Raw genomic sequence first — 22,867 nt, 5'->3', positions numbered from 1 at the left:
TGTATTTTCTTGATTATTGGTAATATTGAGCATCTTTTCATGTGCTTATTGGTCATTCATACATCTTCTTTAGAGAAATGTAAGATTCATTCTAATAGAATGCCAGGAAATTCCTGGATAATTTTTACTTTTTAATTTTCTCACTTTAAAGCAGAACTTTAATATTTCTCATAAATGAATAAACAGATGAATGTTTTGATTCTAGTTATCATCCATGGCATTTGAGTTTTAGTAACCACTAGTTCTGTGACTTGGGGTATTTTCCTTAACCTTGCTAATCTACATTTTTATAACCTAAAAATGAGAATATTAAGATTACCTGCCATATAGAATTATTATACACGTTAAAAATATGCAAAACATTCTCAACACAGTAACATACCAACATAAAATTAAGATTTGCTAGTAAAATGTTAATAGTTAAAATCTAACATTCTTAAGTATTACAACAACACTTTAATGTTTGCTTTTGTCTTTCTATCACTACTGTCAAATGTTAGGAATACTCTTTTGTAATCTAAAATTTTTTTAGAATAAACTTCACAGGAACTAGTTCAGTAGTTTCAAGGAAATACTTATTGTTGACTCAATGAAAGTGAGTGAATGCATATGCTTTCGTGCATGCTTGCACACTTATGCAGCTTTGAGTTACATTTGACCTGTGTGTTTTAAAAGTTTAACTCTGAGACCTTTCTCATTGCTACCAGCAAACCCCAAATATGTGTTACCTCAAACTGTATTGCATTGATGAAGAATGGTTAAGCCTGTGGCAAAGTAATGAGTTGAAGGAAAACAGCAAAAGTTAGGTTTTTGTCTTTTCTAACTAGATAATAAGCTATAGATGATTTTATCTGAATTTTGCTTTTGATTTTTTCTGATTTATTCTTTTTAAAAATTTTTGAATTTTTTTATTGATTCTTTTTAGTTATACATGACAGTAAAATCCATTTTGACATAATTAAAAAAACATGGACTATTTCTTGTTCTAATTCAGTTCCCAGTATTCTGACTTATTCTATGGCATTAGCAGCAACATATTTCTTATTTTGTCAATTAAATAATGTAATAATATTTACTAATTAAATTACTGAGACTATGACATGGTATTTTAGAGAGGGTTTTGTGAATCATTCATTAAAGTTTGTAGAAGTGTGACTATTAGAAAAGTACTGGATTAATGAAAATTGATATGATATTGATACTAAAATGCATAATTTTTTTCACATATATGAAATAAATGCTAATGGAAAAAATTATGTTCCCTCCACTAATATTTTTTCACTAATTTCTACCTTTTGGCTACTGTGACTGTTTCTTCTATGTATAAGGGTGAACAAATATCTCTTTCAGATTGATTATATCTTCTTTTTATCACTGTTTTTATTTTCACACTGGCTGAGATTTGAAGCTGGTGTTCATATCCTGATTTCAACTTAACATCCAAGTGTAGGATCAGAAGGGGAATAGGAGATGATCCAAATAAAAAAGAGAAATGTTAGATTTTTTTAAAAAAGCTAATTTGTCACTTCACTCATTGAGTATGAACTGAATAGACTTCTAACCCTTAAAATACTTTTTTTCCCTCTTTTTATTGCCTGGAATCTTAAGAGCTTTATCATTTGCAGTCATAAAATGAAAATATACACCAAACCCTCAAAGGGCAAGTATGAAATTAAATTATATTTGGGCAGCTGTAACCTTTTAAAACGATCAGATTCCAGTTAATGTATTTCTTCCTGTTCCAAGTGCTGCCATGGTGTTTGATGGTGGGAAGCAGTCCAAAGGGCATTGGGAGATAATAAATTCACTGTAAATTTCACCCCAAGGCATGTCTCGATACACCAAGGCCTCCATTTAGCAAGGCTGACCTAAAACTCTTGTCACATCCAAAGGTCATTTAGGTTGGGGTTGGTGTGTCCCATCTATCTTCCCTTGATGTAAAGAGTGACAGTTGAAGCAGGATTGAGCTCATAAACAGTCATCTGAATATGAAAAAGAAGCTATCTTTGGAGTAGGAGGGGAAGTGAAGCCAGCTACCCTTTACAGTGGACTGGTAAAGGCTATGCTTTTTGCAAAGTCAATGAAGGGTCCATTTGATCTTGCAGCTTCTGCTTCAGAGCAACCTGAAGTTGAAGAAGTATACTTGGTTTGGCTTAATTAGAATCAGTTACTCTTACCTCTTGCTTTAATTATATTTGTTTTCAAAACTTTAGGTAATGTTTAGTAATTTTTTAAGAATATAATAGTTTTAATCACTTTTTACATTAAAATAACAATACCTCTCCTTTACATCTGCTCTTAAGTTAATGTAACAACACATGGGGAAAAAAATAGGAAGAAAGTTATTTTAAAGAAATAATGCTTAATGTGGTTCTGGAAAACTGATTTTTCCCCCTAATGCCCCCTTAACCATGTACTTTTTGTATTGTGATAAAATAAGCATAACATAGAATTTACTATTTTAAGCACTTTAAGTGTGCAATTCAGTATCATGAAGTATGTTCACAATGTTGTCTGTACTCTAAATTTCTAGAACATTTTCATCATCTGAAACTGACACTCTTTATCCATTAAAGAATCATTTCCCATTTCCCATTCCATCTTTTCCCTAAGTCCTTAGTAACCTTTTTTTCTCCATGTATCTGTAAATTTGCCAATTCTGAGTACCTCATAATATAAATGAAATCATAGGATATTTATCCTTTTTGCGTCCGCCTTATGTCATTTAGTGTAACATTTTCAAGTTTCTTCCATGATGAAGCATGTATTTCTCAATTATGCACTCTAGAGAATGACTTCGATTCTTTCAAAACAACATTTATTTACAAATGTGAAATTCATGGATGTGAAAATTCCCAATCATTATAATTGTAAGATATATTGTCAGATAAGAAATATTTGACAATTCTGGATAGAAGTAATGAAAGATCAAAGTCTTGCAAGTTTTCCTGGAGAGAAAAAAATAAAGATCTTTTCGTGAAGGTAGTTGTTCACTCATATGTTCTAACTGCCTACTGCTTGGTACATAGTAGGAACTCAATAAATGTTTTTGAATGAATCAATCAATTTAAGGCAGGAGAGCAGAAGTTAAAATAGTTATTTAGTTCTCTGGACTACTTTGATGGTACATGAAAAAACATGTCCTGTGCAAATGAAGGGAGCCTGTTGTGATCAGAAAAGCTAATGAGAGAAAAAATATACCTAAATTCAGGAGGCTGTTGAAGTATGTTTTGCTTATTTTGATTGATGTAAGTTATGTGTGTTTTGGGTAGTGCAAAAGTCTCATTTTGTAATACTTATTCTTTTTCAGATATTCTAGAAAAATCAAGGTTGATGAATTGAAGCAATGAATAGAGTTTTATGACTAAATTCTTAGTATGAATTATACAGGAAAGAGCAAATATTTAAATAAGGATGAGACTCAGAATGTTGAAAATTATGTATCCAGATTTATTGTATAATTGATTTTGAAGCAATTTTAAGTCATATAAAAATGTGATTAGGTAAATGTTATTTCAGTTAAAAGTAGGTTGGAGGTGAACCAAGCCCTCCCAGTCAATTCTCCCTATTCCGTCTAGACTAATCGTAGAACTGTAGGCCTAATTAAGTCATTCCTCTTCTTATGCTGCTGTAGCTTCCCATCTGCCTTTCCAGACATCTCTCCCAACAATTTGAGCCTTGCTGGCTACCTTCCAACACCATGGACTTGTCATGCTCTCTCCCACCACAAGGGTGTTCTGCCAGTGCCTTTCGCCTCTGTGTATGTAGTCAGGTTAGCTCACCTGCCACCTCCGCGGGTTAATAGTTCCAGGGATGTCTTTCCTGATCTGCCATCCAATAGCATCTTTCTGATGTGCTCTCATAATACCATATACTTCTGTTATGTGGTATTTATTGCAGTTTTATATTTCATCATTTTATTTAGACTTGTGTAAGATCATGGAGCTAAAGCTCTAGAATAATACTAGTGTTTATATATTGTTTGAATAAAAGCATGAGTGATAAAAGCCAATAATAACAGCTTTCTCCATGATTCATTACATGGTCCCCTAGAATTCTTGAAATGTTAAAACTGGTAAATTAAGGAGAAAATCAAAAGAAACATTTTTTACTGGCAATGACCAAATGAGAAATGCTGGGGAAAATGTTCTCTTGGATACCTGATCTTTCCTTCCTTACTTCCCAATACTATAATTCTTATCAGAAGACCTCAGCCTCTATCACAAGTCCTGTCTGAATAATCCTTCCCATGTTTACCCAGCTCTTTGTCTCAAAGTACACAGACTCTGATACTCTATTAAAATGTCCAGGAAAGTAGTTTATAAAGTAGAGTGGTTAAAAGTCATCATCTCTGTAAAAAATAAAAAGGTCTTAAATTCTAACTTCAGCTTTGTCTTTTACCTATGTGTCTTTGGACAACTGTCTTTTACTTTCTTTGGGCCTCAATATACTCCTCCATGAAATAAAAATAATACCCATTTCCTAAGGTGGTTGAGAAGGTTCCCAGAGCAACATATGGGGTGTAGCACACTGCATCCTGTAAACTTCAGCTATTGTGATTGTTATTGCTGCAGTCCATCATTCCATGTCCAGATTTTGCCTGAAATTTAGATTTATTTTCTTAAATTGTATACTTAAAAATCAAACAATTATATTAATCTGCAATACTTTATCTTCAAAGTTTGGGTTAGAAGAGGAAAAATAAGAAGGAATCCATAGGAGGAAGTTCTTTTTTTTTTTCTTTTAATCATTTATATGTTTTCTATTTGTAGCAGTGAAACAAACTAGCAACTAAAAACAAGTCTTAAGTGGATGTGTGCCTTTTTCAGGGAAGGAGACTTTTACCAGTGATTCAAGAAGTCTTCCACCTTTGAAGCCTTTCATCCCTGGTCTTAGAAACTGTCATTATTGAGTCAAAGGGAAATCTATCTTTCCACTGTCCTGGAGGTGGGGGAATTCTATCTCTATCCCACTGCAGCAGAGGGAGATGAATTATCACAAAGAACTCAAATTTGGAAAGAATCTTTCCATGGGAACATTGCTACCCATATGAAAAGTTTTCTTGGCACATAAAAGAAAAACTTTGGAGTTACTCGCATTTCTGATACTACTAGTTGATTAAACTTTGACAAATTATTGAACCACTCTAAGTCTTCATCTCCCCCACGGAACATACAGAATTACTATGGCAGTTCCTGAGAGCATGCAAAACTTCTACTGAAGCGATTGGCATATCGTAGTCACACCAAAGCCATGGTTCTTGCACTTTCTCTCCCTGGATGTGCCAAGTATTTTCAAGCAACCAACAAATATGCCTTCTGGAAGTGAGTATGTTTTTATAACATACCAGATAACATACAGTCTGATTTAGTATGAACTGACACTCAAGTTCTCTTCATAGTAAGTTAGAATGATATTTTTAAATGATTTGATTACTATCATTCCCCTGCATGATCTATTGGGATAAAATAAACAATGCTTTCACAATTCTGAACTTAGCCAAAGAGAAGCATTTACTTTAAACATCTTTCTGCTAATGCCCTACATTAAATAATGAATGTTTGTAACAATAGATTTTTCCCCTTCCTGGTGAACAAGCAGTTCTTTTTATGACTTTGAAAGGAAATTCAGCAGTATTTTCCCCCTAAATTAAACTAATTAAAGATATAAGTATAGTCACTGATATATAAAGAGATTTGAAGAGCCTTCCAGCCAGTATCCTCCTTACCTTGCCAAATGGAGATGTGTTTACTGGTTGGTGACCTCGGGAATAGCTGCAGAGCGCTCATCCTCCCTCGGTAATGAACAGCAAGTCTGGAGCGGCATAAAAAGGGTCAATCGAATAGGTCATACATCATATGGAGAGGCAGATGTTGGAACATATTGTAATGGATTACTGTGCAGTACATGAAGATGGCTTGTGGAGTGGAAAAACCGGAGGGAGGGAGAGAGGGAAAGACAGATAAACTATCAGTTGGTGTTTTCTTGCGTGACTCTCACAAAATATATCTGGTTCTTTAAGGAACTACTTCCATTATAAAAGTCAAAATGTGTTTTCCTAGCTGTTCAAGATTTATTAGCATAGAATGAAGTGAAGAAAAGCCTCTAGAAAGCCAGCTCAGTTGAAGTGCCTCCTTACTTATAGGAGTGTGACAGCAACAGCGTGAGAGTGTCTTACCTGTGAAAAAGGTCTTAAGATCTAAAGCAGTTCAAATGTGTCTTTAAATTTTAGCAGGATGCCATCTTCACACCCTCCCACCACTCCGCCCCTATTGATAGCTCTGCATTCCATCCAAGTATCACACCTAGGAAACAGAATTGGGAAAAAGCTAGTGAAGATTGTCTATGTATTATTAAATTTTAGTGGTAGCAGTTTTACCTTAATCATATTACAACTTCCACGCACATATTCATGGTGGCTTTTTAATAGTAAAACTATACCATGGGTAGACATAATAATTTACTTTTGCAGCCCTGCTTTCCTTAGATGTACCAGCCAGGAGGGAGATTTTTAAGAAGACATGGGTCATAATAACAGTAGTTTCTACCGTGGAGCCCCTACCAGCAAGCCCCTTATTGTCTCAGGCATGCTGCTCAAGTGACTCCCCTGTTTTCACTGAAGGAAGGACATTTCTGAAGTTGATAACACCTCTTTTCACCTTGTGGCTTGTCCTCATGCCATCTTGAACTCTCCCCTGGTGGCATCATTGACTGCTTAGCTTTGGGGGACTTTGTCCACTCAAATTACTTCCTTGCACCACCTGATACTGAAATTCTTATATTTCAACTGTGCTAATTTATTTGTTTCTTTAAATTTTGCTTCCTTGATGTAATGACTGTTAGCTGTCCTTACTATGGATAGATTTTCTGGAATAAGTCTGAGTTTACTTCCTGTTTCAGTTTAATACATTTCTTTCTTGCTCTCAAGTTTCTTTAGGATCCGTATCCAAATACAAAAAATCCTGGATCTCTCAGATGTGTCCTCTAAGCTACTTCTCCCATCGATTCAAGTCCCTAACATATTCCAATTGTCTTTCCCTTCAGGTTGTATTTTTATCCCCACTGGGACTCTAGATGAAATTAAATGAAAACCCTTCCCAGCTTCCCCCAATCTCTCTTCCCCAAGCGTGTGTGTGAGAGCTGGTGTAGCAGCAAGGGAAGTGATTCACCTCTCCAGCCCCCACTTAACTTCCATGGCTTAAGGACCTACAGGATTTGGAGAGAGCTTTCCCCCTCTATTCCCTAACCTTCTTCCTTTCACATCCAAGAATATCCATCCTAAGAGTTGGCTGTCAACTTAACTGTGCACCCTTATAGCTTGTTTCACTTTTCTCTTCCCCATTAGGATATTTGAAAGTTAAAAAGTAAAAAAAAAAAAAAAAAAAAAAATAGTTACTGTATAAGTATATAAAATTGATTCAAGAGGAAACTATTTACATTACTTTTATTATATTATTCTGAATCTTCTGATGATAGCTATACTCTGCTATTAAACTGACCCCTTGCACAGCCTCCCTGAAAGTTTTTACCCTTTAAAAGCAAATTCAAATACATAAAAAGTTTTTAACTTAATAATAATGCAGCCCATTTTGTACAAAAGGAAAGTAAAAGAACAAAAGTTCTGGATATATAGTTTACCAAAGACATAGGAATGGCTTGACTGATAAGCACATGAAAAGATACTAAGTGTCATCACAGAAATGCATTTTAATGTAATGGTGTCATTACAGTAAGACACCATTGCATACCTACTAGAATAATTATAATTAAAAAGACAGTACCACATGTTGATGATAATGTAGAGTAACTGGTACCCTCATACCTTGCAGTGGGAATGTAAAATAGCTTGACCAATTTGGAAAGTTTGGCCATTTCTCTAGAAAGTAAACATTAACTTCTGACTCATGTATATATGACTAAGCAGATCCAGTATTAGTAATTGGATAGCCAAGAGAAACAAAAACACACAAAGGCTTGTACTGGAATGTTCATAGCAGGATTGTTCATGACAGCCAAAATTAGAAATAACCCAAGTGACAATCAATTGAATAAATGGGCAAATAAGTGTGATAATATTCTTGCAACGGAATATATTATTCAGCAATACAGTGGAATGAACTACTGCTAATAAATGTAATAACATGTCAAAATGTACTAAATGAAAGAAGTCAGGCTGTCTTCAGTTTCTTCTAGCTTTGCCCCAGTAATGCTGAATGCAAAATAGTTTGATCTCATAGTTGGCCTGGCAGTTGTAGAAGGGATAAGAGTGTCTCTTTAAAAAAATTTCTTCTATAATGTACAGAAAATATTAAATGCTGAAGGGGATTTTTTTGTTGTTGTTTATTTGAAGGTTAACTCAGATATTCCATTTTGTTGGAATATCCCTCCATTATGAAATTATTCTATACTTCATTGAGGACTCCAGGGTAATAGGGCAGCTGCCATGTTGGATCCTACCCCCCATATTAGAAGTGTCTTGCAAGTCAGTCACAGTCATGAAGAACTGAGCCTCCTGGACAGAAGCCACTAGAAATGGAAAGTAAAGGGACATAGACACAGCCCCAAATTTGCTCTCCCTGTGCCACCATATTGTAACAGGATGCTGCAAAGAAACCAAGAATTCTAAATTCAAGCGCATCCTCCAGATCATTGTGTATATGTATGTATGTAAAATAAACCCTACCCTCAATCCCTGGCAACTTCCAATCTACCTTCTTTCTATTAATTTGACTACTCCATGTACTTTAGGTAAGTAGAATCATACAATAGTTTGCCACTGGCTTACTTGCTTGACATGGCTTATTATCTTCAAGATTCAACCATGTCATGGCATGTGTTGGAATTTTCTTTTCTATGGGTGAATAACATTCCATTCTATATATGTACTACATTTTGTTTATCCATTCATCCATGGAAGTATGTTGGGGTTGTTTCTACCTTAAGGCTACTGGGACTCTTGCTACCATGATCTTATACATATATACATATATACATATATCTTTTTGAGATCCTGCTTTTTGATCCTTAGTGGAATTGCTGGGTCATATACTAACTCTGTTTAATTTTTCAAGAAACTATCTTACTGTTTTCCACAGTGGAAGCATTATGCTGCTTTCCTATCAACAGTGCACAGTGTTCCAGTTTCCTACATCCTTGTCAACATTTGCAATTTTCTGTTTTTTAATAGTAGCATCCTGATGGGTATGATGTGGTTTCTCATGTGCTTCTTAACTTGCATCCAGGTCATTTTGATCATGTGTTTGTCAAGACAGGAGAATGGAATATCTTTATTACCCAGTTCATTAGCTTGATACATAAATTGTAAAATTGTATGTATTTGGCACATGATTTTCTATTTGCCCTTTTGCCCTGATATTCAGCAAATTTAAGGCAGATGCTATTTTCAGGCAACACACTTGAAGAACATAGGAAGGAAATGCTGACAGTGTCAGAGAAAGTCTGTGTTTAAACTATACTTACTCTGATAATTTTCTACAAAGAAATATTATGAAAAATAATGTGCAAAGCAAATTTATTCACATTGAAACATGCTGATATGTTTTGAAAGATTTTCTCCAGTACATTAGTTTCTCTTTAAACTCCACATTTAAGTTACATTAAGAAGCTGAAATTAAGCTATAAAGATAACACTTATGGAGCCTTGAAATTGCTTTCTGAATTTTTTTCCTCACAAAGGCTATTCCCTGTCTTTCCCTTAAAAAGGGGAAAAGAAAGAAAGAAAAATAAGTAATTTTCCTACATATCACATTTAACATTTATCTTTTCAGGTTTTGTTTAAACTTTAAAAGCATATATTTAACTATTTTTAAAATAATAATAGATGACAACACACACATTTTTAAATCTCCATTCCAAATATTTAACACATTGACGATATGTTAACTGTTACTGTTGAATTTCAGTCCCTGAGCTAATAAAACTAAATATGAAAGTTGGATCTTTCATTTCTATTCATATATTTGACCTAAAAAGTGCCATTAATCAGGAAAATTTTGATTCTATAAAGTTCTTTTTGAGAGTTTAATTCTACATGTTTGCTTATGTGAAAGTTTGGAAGTAACTATTTTTGAGGCAGTACTTTCTTGATCTCTAAGGATGACAAAGGGCTACAGCTTTATCTTTGTGCCTACTTAAATTCTTGGGGAGAATTAAAACAACCTCATTACACTCATTTAAATAAATATTAAAATACATAAAATGATTTTATATTCATTTATGGCATATCTCTTTTTTTCTTTTATAGATTGGTTCTTAATATAAGATTTCATTTGGAGAACAAGATTCTTCTTATAAAATAAACAGTTCATTTATCATAAAAAGTATTAAGTGGTTATGTTGTCTCGAACTCTCCATTCTGATAATGACAATGTAAAAATTTGTAAATCATCTGCAGGAATCAGTATGTTTTATCATGTACTATTTTAAAAAGATGAATTTTTCAGTCATAATCTTAATGTTCCTTTTTTCCCTTCTCTCTCTCTTCAAATGCTTTTTGTACCCAGGTTCCTAGTAATGTGATGAACTTGTTGACTTGAGGAGGAAAGATGTAGGGAGGAAAAAAAGGGAGAGAAAAGGTAGTGAGAGGATGTTGAACTTAACAGTGTCTTCACAATAAGGAAGGTCTGTCTTCACTTCCTAATCCATCCCTGAAGTAGAGGAAGACAGATGAATCAAACCAGACCTTGTTACATACTACTGGCTACTGTGTAAAATGACTGAACATAGGGTTGTCTCTATTTCCTATGCCTTTTATGCAGGTTTTCCAAGGTGTACAAAAGGAAGACCTGATCATTGATCATAGTTAAAATAGAAAATTAAAGATCCAGCCATCCCAGTAGTAGGTATATATCCAAAGGAAATGAAATCAATATGTTGAAAGGATATATGTACTTTGACACTCACCTTAACCAAGATATGGAACCAGACTAAGTCTTCATCACTAGATGAATGGGTAAAAAAATGTGATATGTGTATATAATGGAATTCTATTCAGTCTTAAAATAAGAAGGAGGTCTTGTCATATATGGACATGTTTAGACCTGGAGGACATCATGTTAAGCCAGGCACTGAAAGACACATGATATTACTTTTATATGGAATTTGAAAAAGTTTAATTCACAGAAGGAGAAAATAGAATGATGGCTACCATACTAGGATCTGGCAGGTGGAGAGAGTTGGAGACATGTTGATTAATGAATAAAATATAAATAGAAAATTAAGCTTTGACCTAAGAGAAAAGGATTCCAAGAACAGCTACTACCTACTAACAACCTACTAATAACATAACTCCTACTACATACTTTTAACTCTCCAAGTAATAAATAATTTAGATTCAACAATTAAATAATGTATGTTCACTTCTGAGGAAAAAGGCATTTCCATTTGTTTCTTTCAAATATTTAAGAATATCTATATGCTTAAATTCTTGGTTCTGGTATCTTTTGAAAAGTTACGAACTTTAAAAAATAATCTCTACCCATTTCATTCTATCCATATTTCCAAAGTGATTTATTCAGATACTTTTTGATTCCAAGGAGTATATTAGAATATCTTGTGTTCTTATGTTCAGATTTGAGAAGTCATGTTTCTTTGCCCTCTTAAGTAAACAAAATGAATGAATCAAAGTGAATGTTCTCAACATCACTGATTAGTCTTTCTTCCTAATTCCCAAAGAGTAGAAATGCACCAGATTCCTTCTAGAATTTTAGTTAGTTTCATGTATAGTCATTATCATTATCTGAATTAATTACATGTATACAAGAGATCTGTATTTGTTAATAATAAATGCTGTTATTTTACATAGTCCATTTTTGCCTTTATTCAATTCTACTTGTCCTGTATTTAGTATTTTCTGAAAAAGCATTGAAGGATAGGAATATAATCCCTGCCTTCAAGGAGTTTACTAGTCAGTTAATGGTTTGGGGCAACAAATCATGATAGATATTTTTGTCAGTGCTTAATGTTTTGAATCCAAATACTCCAGATGGCAGTTAGACACTAGGCTAGTAGCCAATGGCAGAAGCTGTGTTTCTAGCAATTTGGGGAAAATATGGTATTAGGAAGAAGTGGCAGAAATTTACTATCTGTATGAATTAAGGCAGTCACTCAGCTTAGAATTTGAATGGCCTGTTTCATGAAGTTTTTTCACTCCTAGCCCTGAAAAGTTCTTGCTTAGCATGTCCAAGTAAAGCAAGTATCTTCACAAGAAGCTTGTATCTAACCACTGTGTATAACCATGGCATGAAAGCCATGTTGTCCAAATACAATTGTATTATTTTTTCTCAAAATAGCAAGAGTTAGTTAATATGTTTTAAAATATCTGTTATTTATCTTCCCATTAGACATTTTTGGACCCAATACTGGACCATAACAACTCAGCAAAAAGAATGCCTATAAATGAACTGCCTAATAGTGTTTGGTGCACATGATAGTGAATTATAAGAAAAAAATACTGATTAGGCTTAGCTATGATAGACACAATTTAAGCTAATGTTTGTAAGTAGAGAACATCATACACATCATATACCTCATACTTGAAAAAGTGTTTGGGGCTGGGCATTTATCTCAGTTTCTAGTGTGTATCAGATGACCTTGGGTTGATTCCCCAATGCTGAAATCCCTCCTCAAAAAAAAAAAAAAAAAAGTAAGTTTAATGAGCTACACTTTAGAGGAAATTCATGACTAAATGGTTCCAGCACTTTTACTACCACAATGAAGGATTACGGGGAAACTTCTTTGCATGAATCAGTCTCTCCTCTTCAAAAAAGAAATAAAAATGTGTTTTGACTGTCTTACAAAGAATATGTGATAGACAATTACTCACCTATTATATTTATAAAATGAAGGCATTTTACAAATTAAACTATTCATCCCTTTCCTGCATTCCTTGTGTCTTTCCCCCAGTTACCCACTATACTGTGACTTCATTATTTTTCCAGTCTTCTTTTTCACAATAGTTATGTTATGTTAATGATCAATGTCATCACTTCAAAATTTTTTATAATCTCATAGCTGATATTCCTGCCTAATTAAACACATCGTATATGTGATGTATGTGTTGCTCCCATTCTGTAGCTTTCTCTTACCTCTATCTTTAATTTAAACCCTTCCCTGCATTTCAAGAGCTTCCATGGGTGAACTTAGCCTGCAGACCCACTGCTGTTTTTGTCCTAGGATGTGCACTCAAATTCCTTCCCTTTCTTACCACTCATTGTTCCACACCATCCTCTACAATCCCTTGGCAACAGTTATCTTGTTCTGCACCTTTCTTTGAATTGTATACATTTATGTTTTAGAGCAAAAATCTGATTAAACATCATTATTTTGACTACAGCTGATTAAACCCAAAGTTAAATATAAGGTGTATTATGATAGATATACTGTTACAAAAGCAGTTAATTTTTTTCTAACCATCACAGACAATTTGCGAGATACTAAAACTAGAAGGCTGAGCTGAACTTTGTTGTTTATCCAGACTCAGAATCTTTTATCTTTACCGGTACCTTCACTCTCTTACCTTGAAACTAATGTTAGGAATTGTTTGTGATCTCTAAAACACCCCAACCCTGCTGAGAGTTAAATTTTCGAGTTTTTGTATTACTTAAAATATCACATTCTTATTCCCTCTCTTTACAGCTCCTTCAGACAATGATTTTTTTTTTTTAAAGGAAGCAATCACATAGGATTAGGTGGAATCTGTTCGTTGATTGCTTCATGTCTCCCTGGTGCTCAGTGTTCATAGCATGTTTTTATGCCTATGAACCTATAAGCAGCTCTCACTTTTGTCTCAAATTGTTCCACAATCTACATCTTTGTCTCCTCAGTATTTTTGCTCCCTGGGGGACCATTGTTTCTTCTTTTGGTGGAAAGTTAAAATGACAGAGCTCTGGACAGACAGATCTGAATTCTCATCCTGCTCCAAGCCACACAACCATGGAAGCTTTTCCATTTCAGTTCAAAAGCATTTTTTAGGATAACTAACTCAGATTAAACCTATTTTTTTCCCTGTAAGAGGATAAAAATAACTCATTTATTCAATTAATAGAATAATGTGCATTTTTTATTTGAAGGACGTGACATCTTTAACCTTTAAATTCAATAAAATGAGAGTACTTGTACTCTTATTTTTAATAGTAGTTCTTTTGGAAGTTGTGAATCTTTCTATAGTGTTATACTTAATTATTGAATCACCTTTTATGGATAATTAATGAAGTTGTTTAATTATCTAAATAATAATAATTTTCAGTATTATGAAAAATTTCTTTAAGAATCAAACTTAAAATTGAAATAGCTGTATTACTCACATTATTCATTTTACCTACAGATATTTAAATGTTCCATGTCATCTTTCATATTCTGAAGCAATCTCAGTTTTAGTGTGTGCTAAGGCAGAAATAGGTATTGTTATCCTCTACTAATAATACCCAGTGGAATTATTTTTTCAAAGATAAGAACACAATATACGATAAATATGAAATTTTCATAGTATAATATTGTTATTTAGCCAATCTATCAATATACGTGTATTTTTAATATTTAGTATCAACACATGTATTATACTGGGCACACTTTAAATGGTTCAGAATGATGACAGAAAAAACTGCTTTCCTAAGTGCAAAATATAATTCATAAATTTTTAATACAGGTGTGGAAAAATGCTTCAATTCTGATAGTTTTTAAAAATAGTAAACTCGTCATATTTAAATTATCCTTCTACTCTTTAGTAATTGAAGACAGTAATTTAATTTTATCCTTTCTTCTGATAAGAAGATAAATAAAATAATTTTTCTAACACAAAAATACCTTATGGGGAAAATCATTATTGACAGTCTAAATATGTTTCACTAGCGTTGTTCAGTCTTGCTCTAGAATATGTATCTTTCATTACTTTGCATAAAAATAAGCTCTATTTTATTAAGGATTATAATTTTCTATTTTCATTTATGTCATAGTATCTGGAAACTGAACAACATGTATTTTTATGAAAATTGGTGCTGTTTTCAGTTTTCCTTTATACAGAGACTCCACTTATCAGGATCTATCAATTTTATCCTTTGAAATTTCTCTTTTGGGAAAAAAATTTCAAGATAATCCAGAGAAGCATTCCATAATACTCGTGCTTAAGAGCTTTATTCTTTTGCATCAGTCACTTCATTATAGAAGTGCTAGCTTGCATAGTAAAAGCTGTCCATTTACTCTCAAGACAAATGGAAAATAGGAAATTAGGATATGTATACATATACATATATTATAAAATTTCATAGTTGCTTTCTCATCCACATTGTTAAAATCTTTATGACGTGCTAAATGAAGATGAAAAGAGTATTAATCTTAACGTCTGATGTGATTATTTCAATGTAAAGCAACCTCCTTGTTTTAGGATACTTTACCATATGGTTGGCATTATGGAAGTAAAATTTTGCTTGTAATTTATTAATGACTTGTTAAAGAATGTTTTCTGTGTTATTTAATAAGAATTATTAAGTGATAGCTTAGTGGGAGAGTGTGCATTTTAGACAATCTTCCTTAAAACCCTAATCCTCAAGATAATTTGAGAGTTGTCTTTGTTTATATTGTGAAGTAAAGTGAACTTCTGGCAAGAATCCAGTTAATTTTTATCAATGTAGGTAGACTTACCAGATAACATTCTTCAAATACTCTCCTCCAATTCCCACTGAATGCCTCTTCTGTATTTCTATGCAACTCCTGCTTAGAAAAATTGTTACAGGTGCCCATTTCAGTAAGTCAAAGAAAGAGATATGTAGAGATTGAACCAACAGGGATATTAAGAAAATTATTGTGCACATGAAGCTGCATTCTTTTGTAATACACTGCATGGATTTAAAGTACAGAAGTAACTCTTGACCAAATAATATGATATACTTGCTCCCACAGACAACTGGAAAAGAGTTAGTATGGATTTGCTTTGAGTACCTGAACATACTGATAGAGATTCCTTCTATGTGGTATCTGTCATTCCTCCCCTTAGAAGTAAGTCATTAAGTTAAGATGACAGCTACTTTCCTTAAATATTCCAGGATATAAACAAAAATACCCAGAGGAAAAATAACCTATCTAAGTATGAGTAATTTCTGAAAGGTACATTTGTTTATTATTGATTAGTCTTTTTCTTTTTCTCTTTTACTTCTGTAGCAGTTATATGCTGCCCAGCTAGCTGCAATGCAGGTGTCTCCAGGAGGAAAGCTCCCAGGCATACCCCAAGGCAACCTTGGTGCTGCTGTATCTCCTACCAGCATCCATACAGACAAGAGCACAAACAGCCCACCACCCAAAAGCAAGGTACCCTTTGGCAGCTTCCTGTGTTGCCACTTAGAGTTTTGCTTTTCATTCAATGGTATTTATTGAAGGTCTATTATATGACAGCAAACTGTGTACATGGAGGTAAGAGTCTAGTAGTAGCAGTAAGTGTACATGTAACTTTACATAAATGCACTAATTCATTTGTTCAATTAATCAGCAAATGCATATGGATAACTATACTAAAAATATGAGTTATACAATAATTTATCAGATAAATATCCTTTGCCCAAGGGACTTGCAGTCTATAAAGTAGATATGTATAAAAAAATAGCCATCTAGCCATATTCAATAATACAAAATAATAACTTTTATAAAGACATAGACAGATAAAGCACATTGGAAGTTATTAGGAAAAAGAAATTAACTTCAGTGAGAAGCGAAGTGTTTGCCAGAGAAAGAAGAACTGAAATAGATCTTAAAGTATGAGTAGGATTAGGACATATGGAGTGTTTTTTTAAAAATATCAATAACTGTTATAATGTGGCATGGTATAGATATAATTTTAGATATGTCACCCATCCACTGAGATTATCATGTAAAGAAGCAAAGATAATAATAGTATTAGAAGTAAGACTATTTAGAAGCAGTTTTGGTTTTGCAGCTAAGAAGCACGTGGAACACATGGAAGGGGGTTGGGAAAGTGCAGGTAGTGTGTGTTCCAGCTTAAACAGAGAAAGAAGCAGAAAAATTGATTCAAAATGTTTTCTATTTAAGGCCTTACATATATGATATTATGTGAATACGTTAAGCTTTCTGTGAACAAAGTCAGGGTAATAATTAAGTGGTATTCCCTGAGACTATTCAGGAGAATAATTGCAAATGTTTGACCATGTTAGAAAATGTGAAGTGGAACACTGACAACTGTTAATTTACCCCAAAATTAATTGTTTCTGAATTATGTAGAAAATTACTTCTGATCTCCTTCCTATGAATGCCTTGTTGAAGTATGTCAAGTGTAACAGGGTAAGAGTAGTCACAACAGTTGAAAGAAACACAGAAAAGAGGATTAGGAAATATCAAAAAAGAAAAATCTGACAGGTTATTTTTTAAAAAGTCTTTCTCCAAAAACTTGGCAGCTCCTCCAAGATGTCTTTCCCTGTTATTATACTACTCCAGAGGGAATTGGGAATGAGAAAGGGATCAATGGGCTGGGAAAGGACACTCCAGCCTCTACCTTCCCAGAACTTCCAAGTCCTTTTCTATATTATTAAAAGAAAATTACATTGAGAGTTTTGCTTGCCCTGGACAAAGACTTTGGGTCATGACTCACAGCAATATGTGTAAATATATAGCAAAAAATATTGTACATCCTGCAGTGACATTAGGGAATATACATAAGCCACATTTAAGGTCTGCTTTGGTTGTTTAATGGACCTTGCATGTTCTGTGCTTAATGTGTGGCTAAGGTCTGGTGTGCTTTTCTTTATAATCATAGCAGCATGTAAGTTTTGAAAACTCAGTAATAATTATTTATTGAACAAAATTTAATTCTAAAGCAGTGATATTTTGGTGTCTCCATGGACCAGCAGTTTTAATGTATTCCATGTGCAGGCTAACTTTGAGTAAAATAAATAGCAGTCGCAGTACAGTCCTTGTTATACAGATAACTCTGTGAGGTATTGTGCTCTGTTTTTATTCCCTTGATTTACTTGTGTGATTTCACATCATGTTTCATAATGATGCTTTGTATGAGTATGCTTCATTTTAGGATTTTAGGGTCAGTAGTTCACTTTTAAATAGCTGATGGGTTAACTTTTTGTCATTACTATTTTCTCATTAAATCACTTTTACAAATAATCATGAAGCTTTTGACGCCAGTCTCATCTGTTTATGCTTTTGTTCATTTGTGCAATTCATTCATCCAGCCATGCAAATGTTTATTGAGCAATTTCCACAATGATACTTTTGTAGGTAATCCTAGCAAGTACAAAAGTGATTTTAAAGTTTGTTTTGACACAGTTAGGAGACTTCTTTTTGATATGGTTCTATATGCTCATAGAGCATTATAGACTCCATGCAAAGGAGGCCAATTATTTTAGTAATGTTAAAATTCTGCCACCTCTATTTATTTAATACTAATGAAAAACTAGATTGTGTTTCTAGTGTTACATATAATTTAAAATATATTTTGGTTTTATCTTTGATGTTCAATATTTTTTTAAATTAACCTGAGTTTTCTGTCACATAAAGTTTAAGTAAAAAGCAGGTATTATATTTCTTCCCATCGACAGTTGTTGCGAAATACATAAAAGTTTAACAAAGCATAAAGTTCCTCTTCTTAAATAACAGTGACAATATAATAAAAATGTCCTTCCCTTGCTCATTGTCCTCCACCATAGTCTACAACCAGTTTTATTGTCAGAAAAGATTTCCTTATGTGCTTGTGTTAATTTAGCTCTTCAATAAAATGTAGTGAGCTAAAAATAGCCACACCAAGTATCATCATTGTCATTTTAATGAAGAACATAGCAAAAAAAAAAAAAAAATACAACTAGCAGTAAATAAAAAACACCTATTAAAATATATGAATTTACTTTCTTGTAGCCTGGAATTGACATTTACACATAGCATATTACACATTTTGACTTCACAGAGCTATTTCATTCATGTATAATAGATATCATTTATTATCATTTATGTTTTTAAGCAATCAATTATTAGTGGCTGGGGGTACTTTCTGTGTGTTTTATTGCACAAATTTTCATGTCTATCTTACTATAAAATAAAAGTATTTTATTTAAGGGCTTTGTGTTGTCTACAAACCAACCTGGCATAAACCAAATTGATGGTTTAGGTTAAATGTAGATTTGCCGGTTAGGGCAATGGAATCGTAAGTCATAGCCAGGTGATGATGTGACGATAATGATCTTATTGACAGCTGTCAAAATTCACACATGTGTTCTAAGTTTTACTGACTGCCCTTCCTCCTGGGTGTGCCTTTGCCTTTGACTCACAACTCCAGAGAAGGACACAAACAAAACTTATTTGCAATTTGCAAAAAATGGAAGGGGGGAATCAAAAGGAGGGGGCTCCAAAAGACTGTAAAATTGTACAGCATGAGTCCTCTGATGCATGCTGTTTTCAATCTGCTGTGTGCCAGTTGGAGGCTCAGGGAGTGTGTGCGCGCGAGAGAAAGGATAATGCTGAGAAATGATAGAGTGGCTGTGACCTCCAAGCTCAGCCTGGAAATCCAAGACATTGATTTCACTTAGCATTCCTGCTGAGAAATCTGGCGGAGTTCAGTTGTAATAAAAGAACAAGATTCTGTTCTAATGGTAATGGCGTATGACAGACATATCACTTTGTCTGTCCTCAGCACCAGAGAGCACAGAATTGGAGAAAGGTCACCTGACCTGCCAGTGGTGTTGTACGAGTGCTGTACTGAGCTTTGAACTGCCGACTAGGAACATAATTATTTATAATATTAAATGATAAAGAAACCTTTAGAGGACTCACAGTGAACTTCTGAATACTACACATAGGAATTGTGCTCTGTAAATGTGGAAAACAGGAAAAGAAATCTGGTCTATTTAAAAATCTGCATTTGAGAACAAGGACAGACTTGCTTACTGACTTACGTGTCCTTAAACTTATTGTCTGTGAACTGTTTTCATTAATGCCTGATATATTATCATTGGTTAATTTCTTAGTGCCTTGGTTTTATTAGCCACGTACCACATGTACATTTTTATCATCTAATTTGCTTCTGATAGTATGATAGAGAATTAATAATATCAGCATGTTTTAAAAATTTCTCAGCAGTTATGATCTTTCTAAATACACGTACACTGGTCTCCTTATCAATCGTTTATTTTCTCCTCTGGATCCTACTCCACAATTATTTTTTTCATTGACCAACTAAAGCAAATATATTTAGCTCTTCATGGAGATTCTCCTAACTTGTGTATATCTCCACAGCCAAGTTGATAGCAAAATACTGGTAAATAACAGTGAACGAAAGTATAACATCTTGAACTTTTGTGCACAAGAAATACTGTTTAAAGGTTGGAAAACAATCATACCCTGAAATTAAGGAAAAATAATTAATGTACTATTGAGTAATATTTGGTGTTCAAATCCCTTATACAATATTGTTTTGAATCTACTCAAAAACCCTAACAGGTATTTAAATTTGTTTTCAGTTTAAATGCAGGATGGACCAATATACCATGTATTTAGCAACTTTCATACTTGTACCACATATTGTCTATTTAAAGGTATTTTGCAAATTTTCTTGCCATGTTGTAAGATCCTAGACAACCTTTGATTTGTGATAGAAATGAATCTTTTTGTACATTTGTTTCCTAAAAAATTATTCTAAAAAAATAGAACCCATACCATGTTTAAAGTAACTTGGAAGAAATATATGCAGTTTCATACACAACTCCCATAATTGTTTGTTATGAATAACTTTACAATTTAGTTATCGAATCCTCCTATGTCCATAGCTGTGCTAAACATCTGAACTTCAATTTTTAAGTGATTACTATTGGAAGAGTAATCACCCCTTGGGAAAATTCAAAGAGCGACTTGTAAATCTACTGAATGTCTCTTGGTATTTGATGGAAACCTATATATTGCCTGCAGCAACCAAGAACAGTTAGTGTGAAAAGCTGATGACATGAGAGAATTCCTGGGTGCTTTTCTTTTAACCTTGCTGTGACCCTAGTCATACCCCTAGTCACAGTTGTGTCTCTATCAATGGCATGAACACACAGATTGTCCGAATCAATTTTTTTGTTCTTTTCAAATACTTCTGGCAGTGATGGTCCCATTTGCTCAGCAGTAGCACCTGGGAGTTATGACAAGGAAAAGAAATGTTTCTCTGACAAGCCAGAAATGGCCCCAACCAGCTGACCAGACACAATCAGATTCTTTCTGCTGCAATATCCTTACTTATAGATATTGCTTCAGATTCAAAAGAAAGAACTGGAACTTTTTGTTTTCTGATCCACTTTCACAGGCACGGTAATAAAGATCTTTTCCGACTTGGTAGCCAATGTTTGTCTTAGTAATATCGGTCATGCCAATGACTCCTATCAGGCACCTATTTCATGCTGTAATGGACCAATCACATAGTTTCATGCTATCCAGTAAACATATCCATACACTCTGATCGGCAGGGTAGAATTTTGTGGTTTAATACTCTGAGTAACAAACTGTGTTATACATACAAGATTATTTAATGATATGCTGGGAGTGTGGGAAATCGGAGGATAATCAAAATTCAAATCTGTTCTAACAGATTTGGGAAATGAAGACATTTTTAGTAACTTGAGACAATGTTTTATAATGCCAAGTGGGACGAAAGGCAAAATACAAAAGCGCTTGTACGATATAACAACAACCAATTCTACCCACCACCAACGCAAAGTATAAATGCATTATATTTAGTATTTTGACAAAAGCATCCTTTAAAGACAAGACATCAAGGAAAACTCATAAGTTTGGAAAGGACTAGCAAGTGCTAAGGGCACCACAGGAGTGGTGAAAGGTTCAAAATGCAATGCTCAGTGTAACTATAACCTCATTTAATATTTTTCATATTTCATCTACCCATGAAAAATGTTGGGTAGTAGTATTTTCTAGAAGTATTATTTCCAATGTGTGAAAGTCCTTAGACTACCACTGTTTGACTTATCCTTAAAGTTTTTCAGGTCAAGATCTCAAATAGTCATTACTCACTGTGTAGGCTAGGATTGGTCTTTGAATGCAGTGCCCCTAAGTAATCCTTAGTGCTGAAATAGTATTAATAAAAGAGCAGCTGCCATTAACCTCTGTATGTCAGCATCAAATAAAATCACTGATCCATTCTAAAACTGTTGGACTGATATTTTTGCAGATTCCATTTCTCCTACAACTTCAGAATAGAAAGAGATATTTGCCTCAGCCGATTATAACCACATTGAAAATGACCATTTTCTATTTTATGCTTTAAACACTGTCTGGCAAATCAATTAAGTGTTAGACTGTCCCTAGTACTTTGCTGTGCATAGCTGCTTGGTGCTTTCTTGAATAACTGTTGACACCCCCTTCTCTGTATTTCCATATCTGTGAAATAACTATTTCATGAGCTTTTGAAATGTGCTGTTTGTGCCATACTCAAGAGGTACATTCATTTGAGAAGAAATCACCCCATGGAGTTAAACTGTAAATATGGCCATCATCATCATCATCATCATCATCATCATCATCATCACTTCAGTAGATGTAACATAGTTATCCTGTCATTTTAAATAAAGTAGTTTTCTTTTTGTAGTCCCATGTTTCTAAACTGAAATATGTTAAATGAAGTGTTATCCCCAGAACCCCCATAAAGTTCCCTCTTCCCTTTTCATCTGTATGCAGTTGGTGGTAATCTCAGACAGCTAGGTACTTAACACAGGCTTTTCTGAGATTAGTGATTTTAAATGTCCAGAAAGATCATTTGTCAATATGTTCTTATGATGTGAAAAGGAGTAGTTGGTCACATTTGTACCGTAAAAAATGATAAACAAAGAAACAGACCCGTATAATCCCAGTATTA

At 33.8% G+C, this 22,867-nt stretch overlaps 1 protein-coding gene across 12 annotated transcripts in view; it reads left to right on the top strand.

Annotated features, from left to right (window-relative positions):
* The window catches only part of Sox5 (SRY-box transcription factor 5), a 943,363-nt gene that overhangs the window by 862,311 nt on the left and 58,185 nt on the right, over positions 1–22,867 (top strand). For 10 of the 12 annotated variants that reach the window (XM_047549529.1, XM_047549528.1, XM_047549526.1 and 7 more), the window contains one exon: positions 16,174–16,320. The exons of the other annotated variants lie outside the window; for them this stretch is intronic. In XM_047549529.1, coding sequence (XP_047405485.1) covers positions 16,174–16,320 — 147 coding nt within the window. The remainder of the gene's footprint in view (positions 1–16,173; positions 16,321–22,867) is intronic. 12 annotated transcript variants of the gene reach the window in all.

This window comes from Sciurus carolinensis, chromosome 4, assembly GCF_902686445.1.
Source record: "Sciurus carolinensis chromosome 4, mSciCar1.2, whole genome shotgun sequence".
Classification (NCBI taxonomy): domain Eukaryota; kingdom Metazoa; phylum Chordata; class Mammalia; order Rodentia; family Sciuridae; genus Sciurus; species Sciurus carolinensis.
This window is presented reverse-complemented; position numbering and strand designations above follow the sequence as displayed.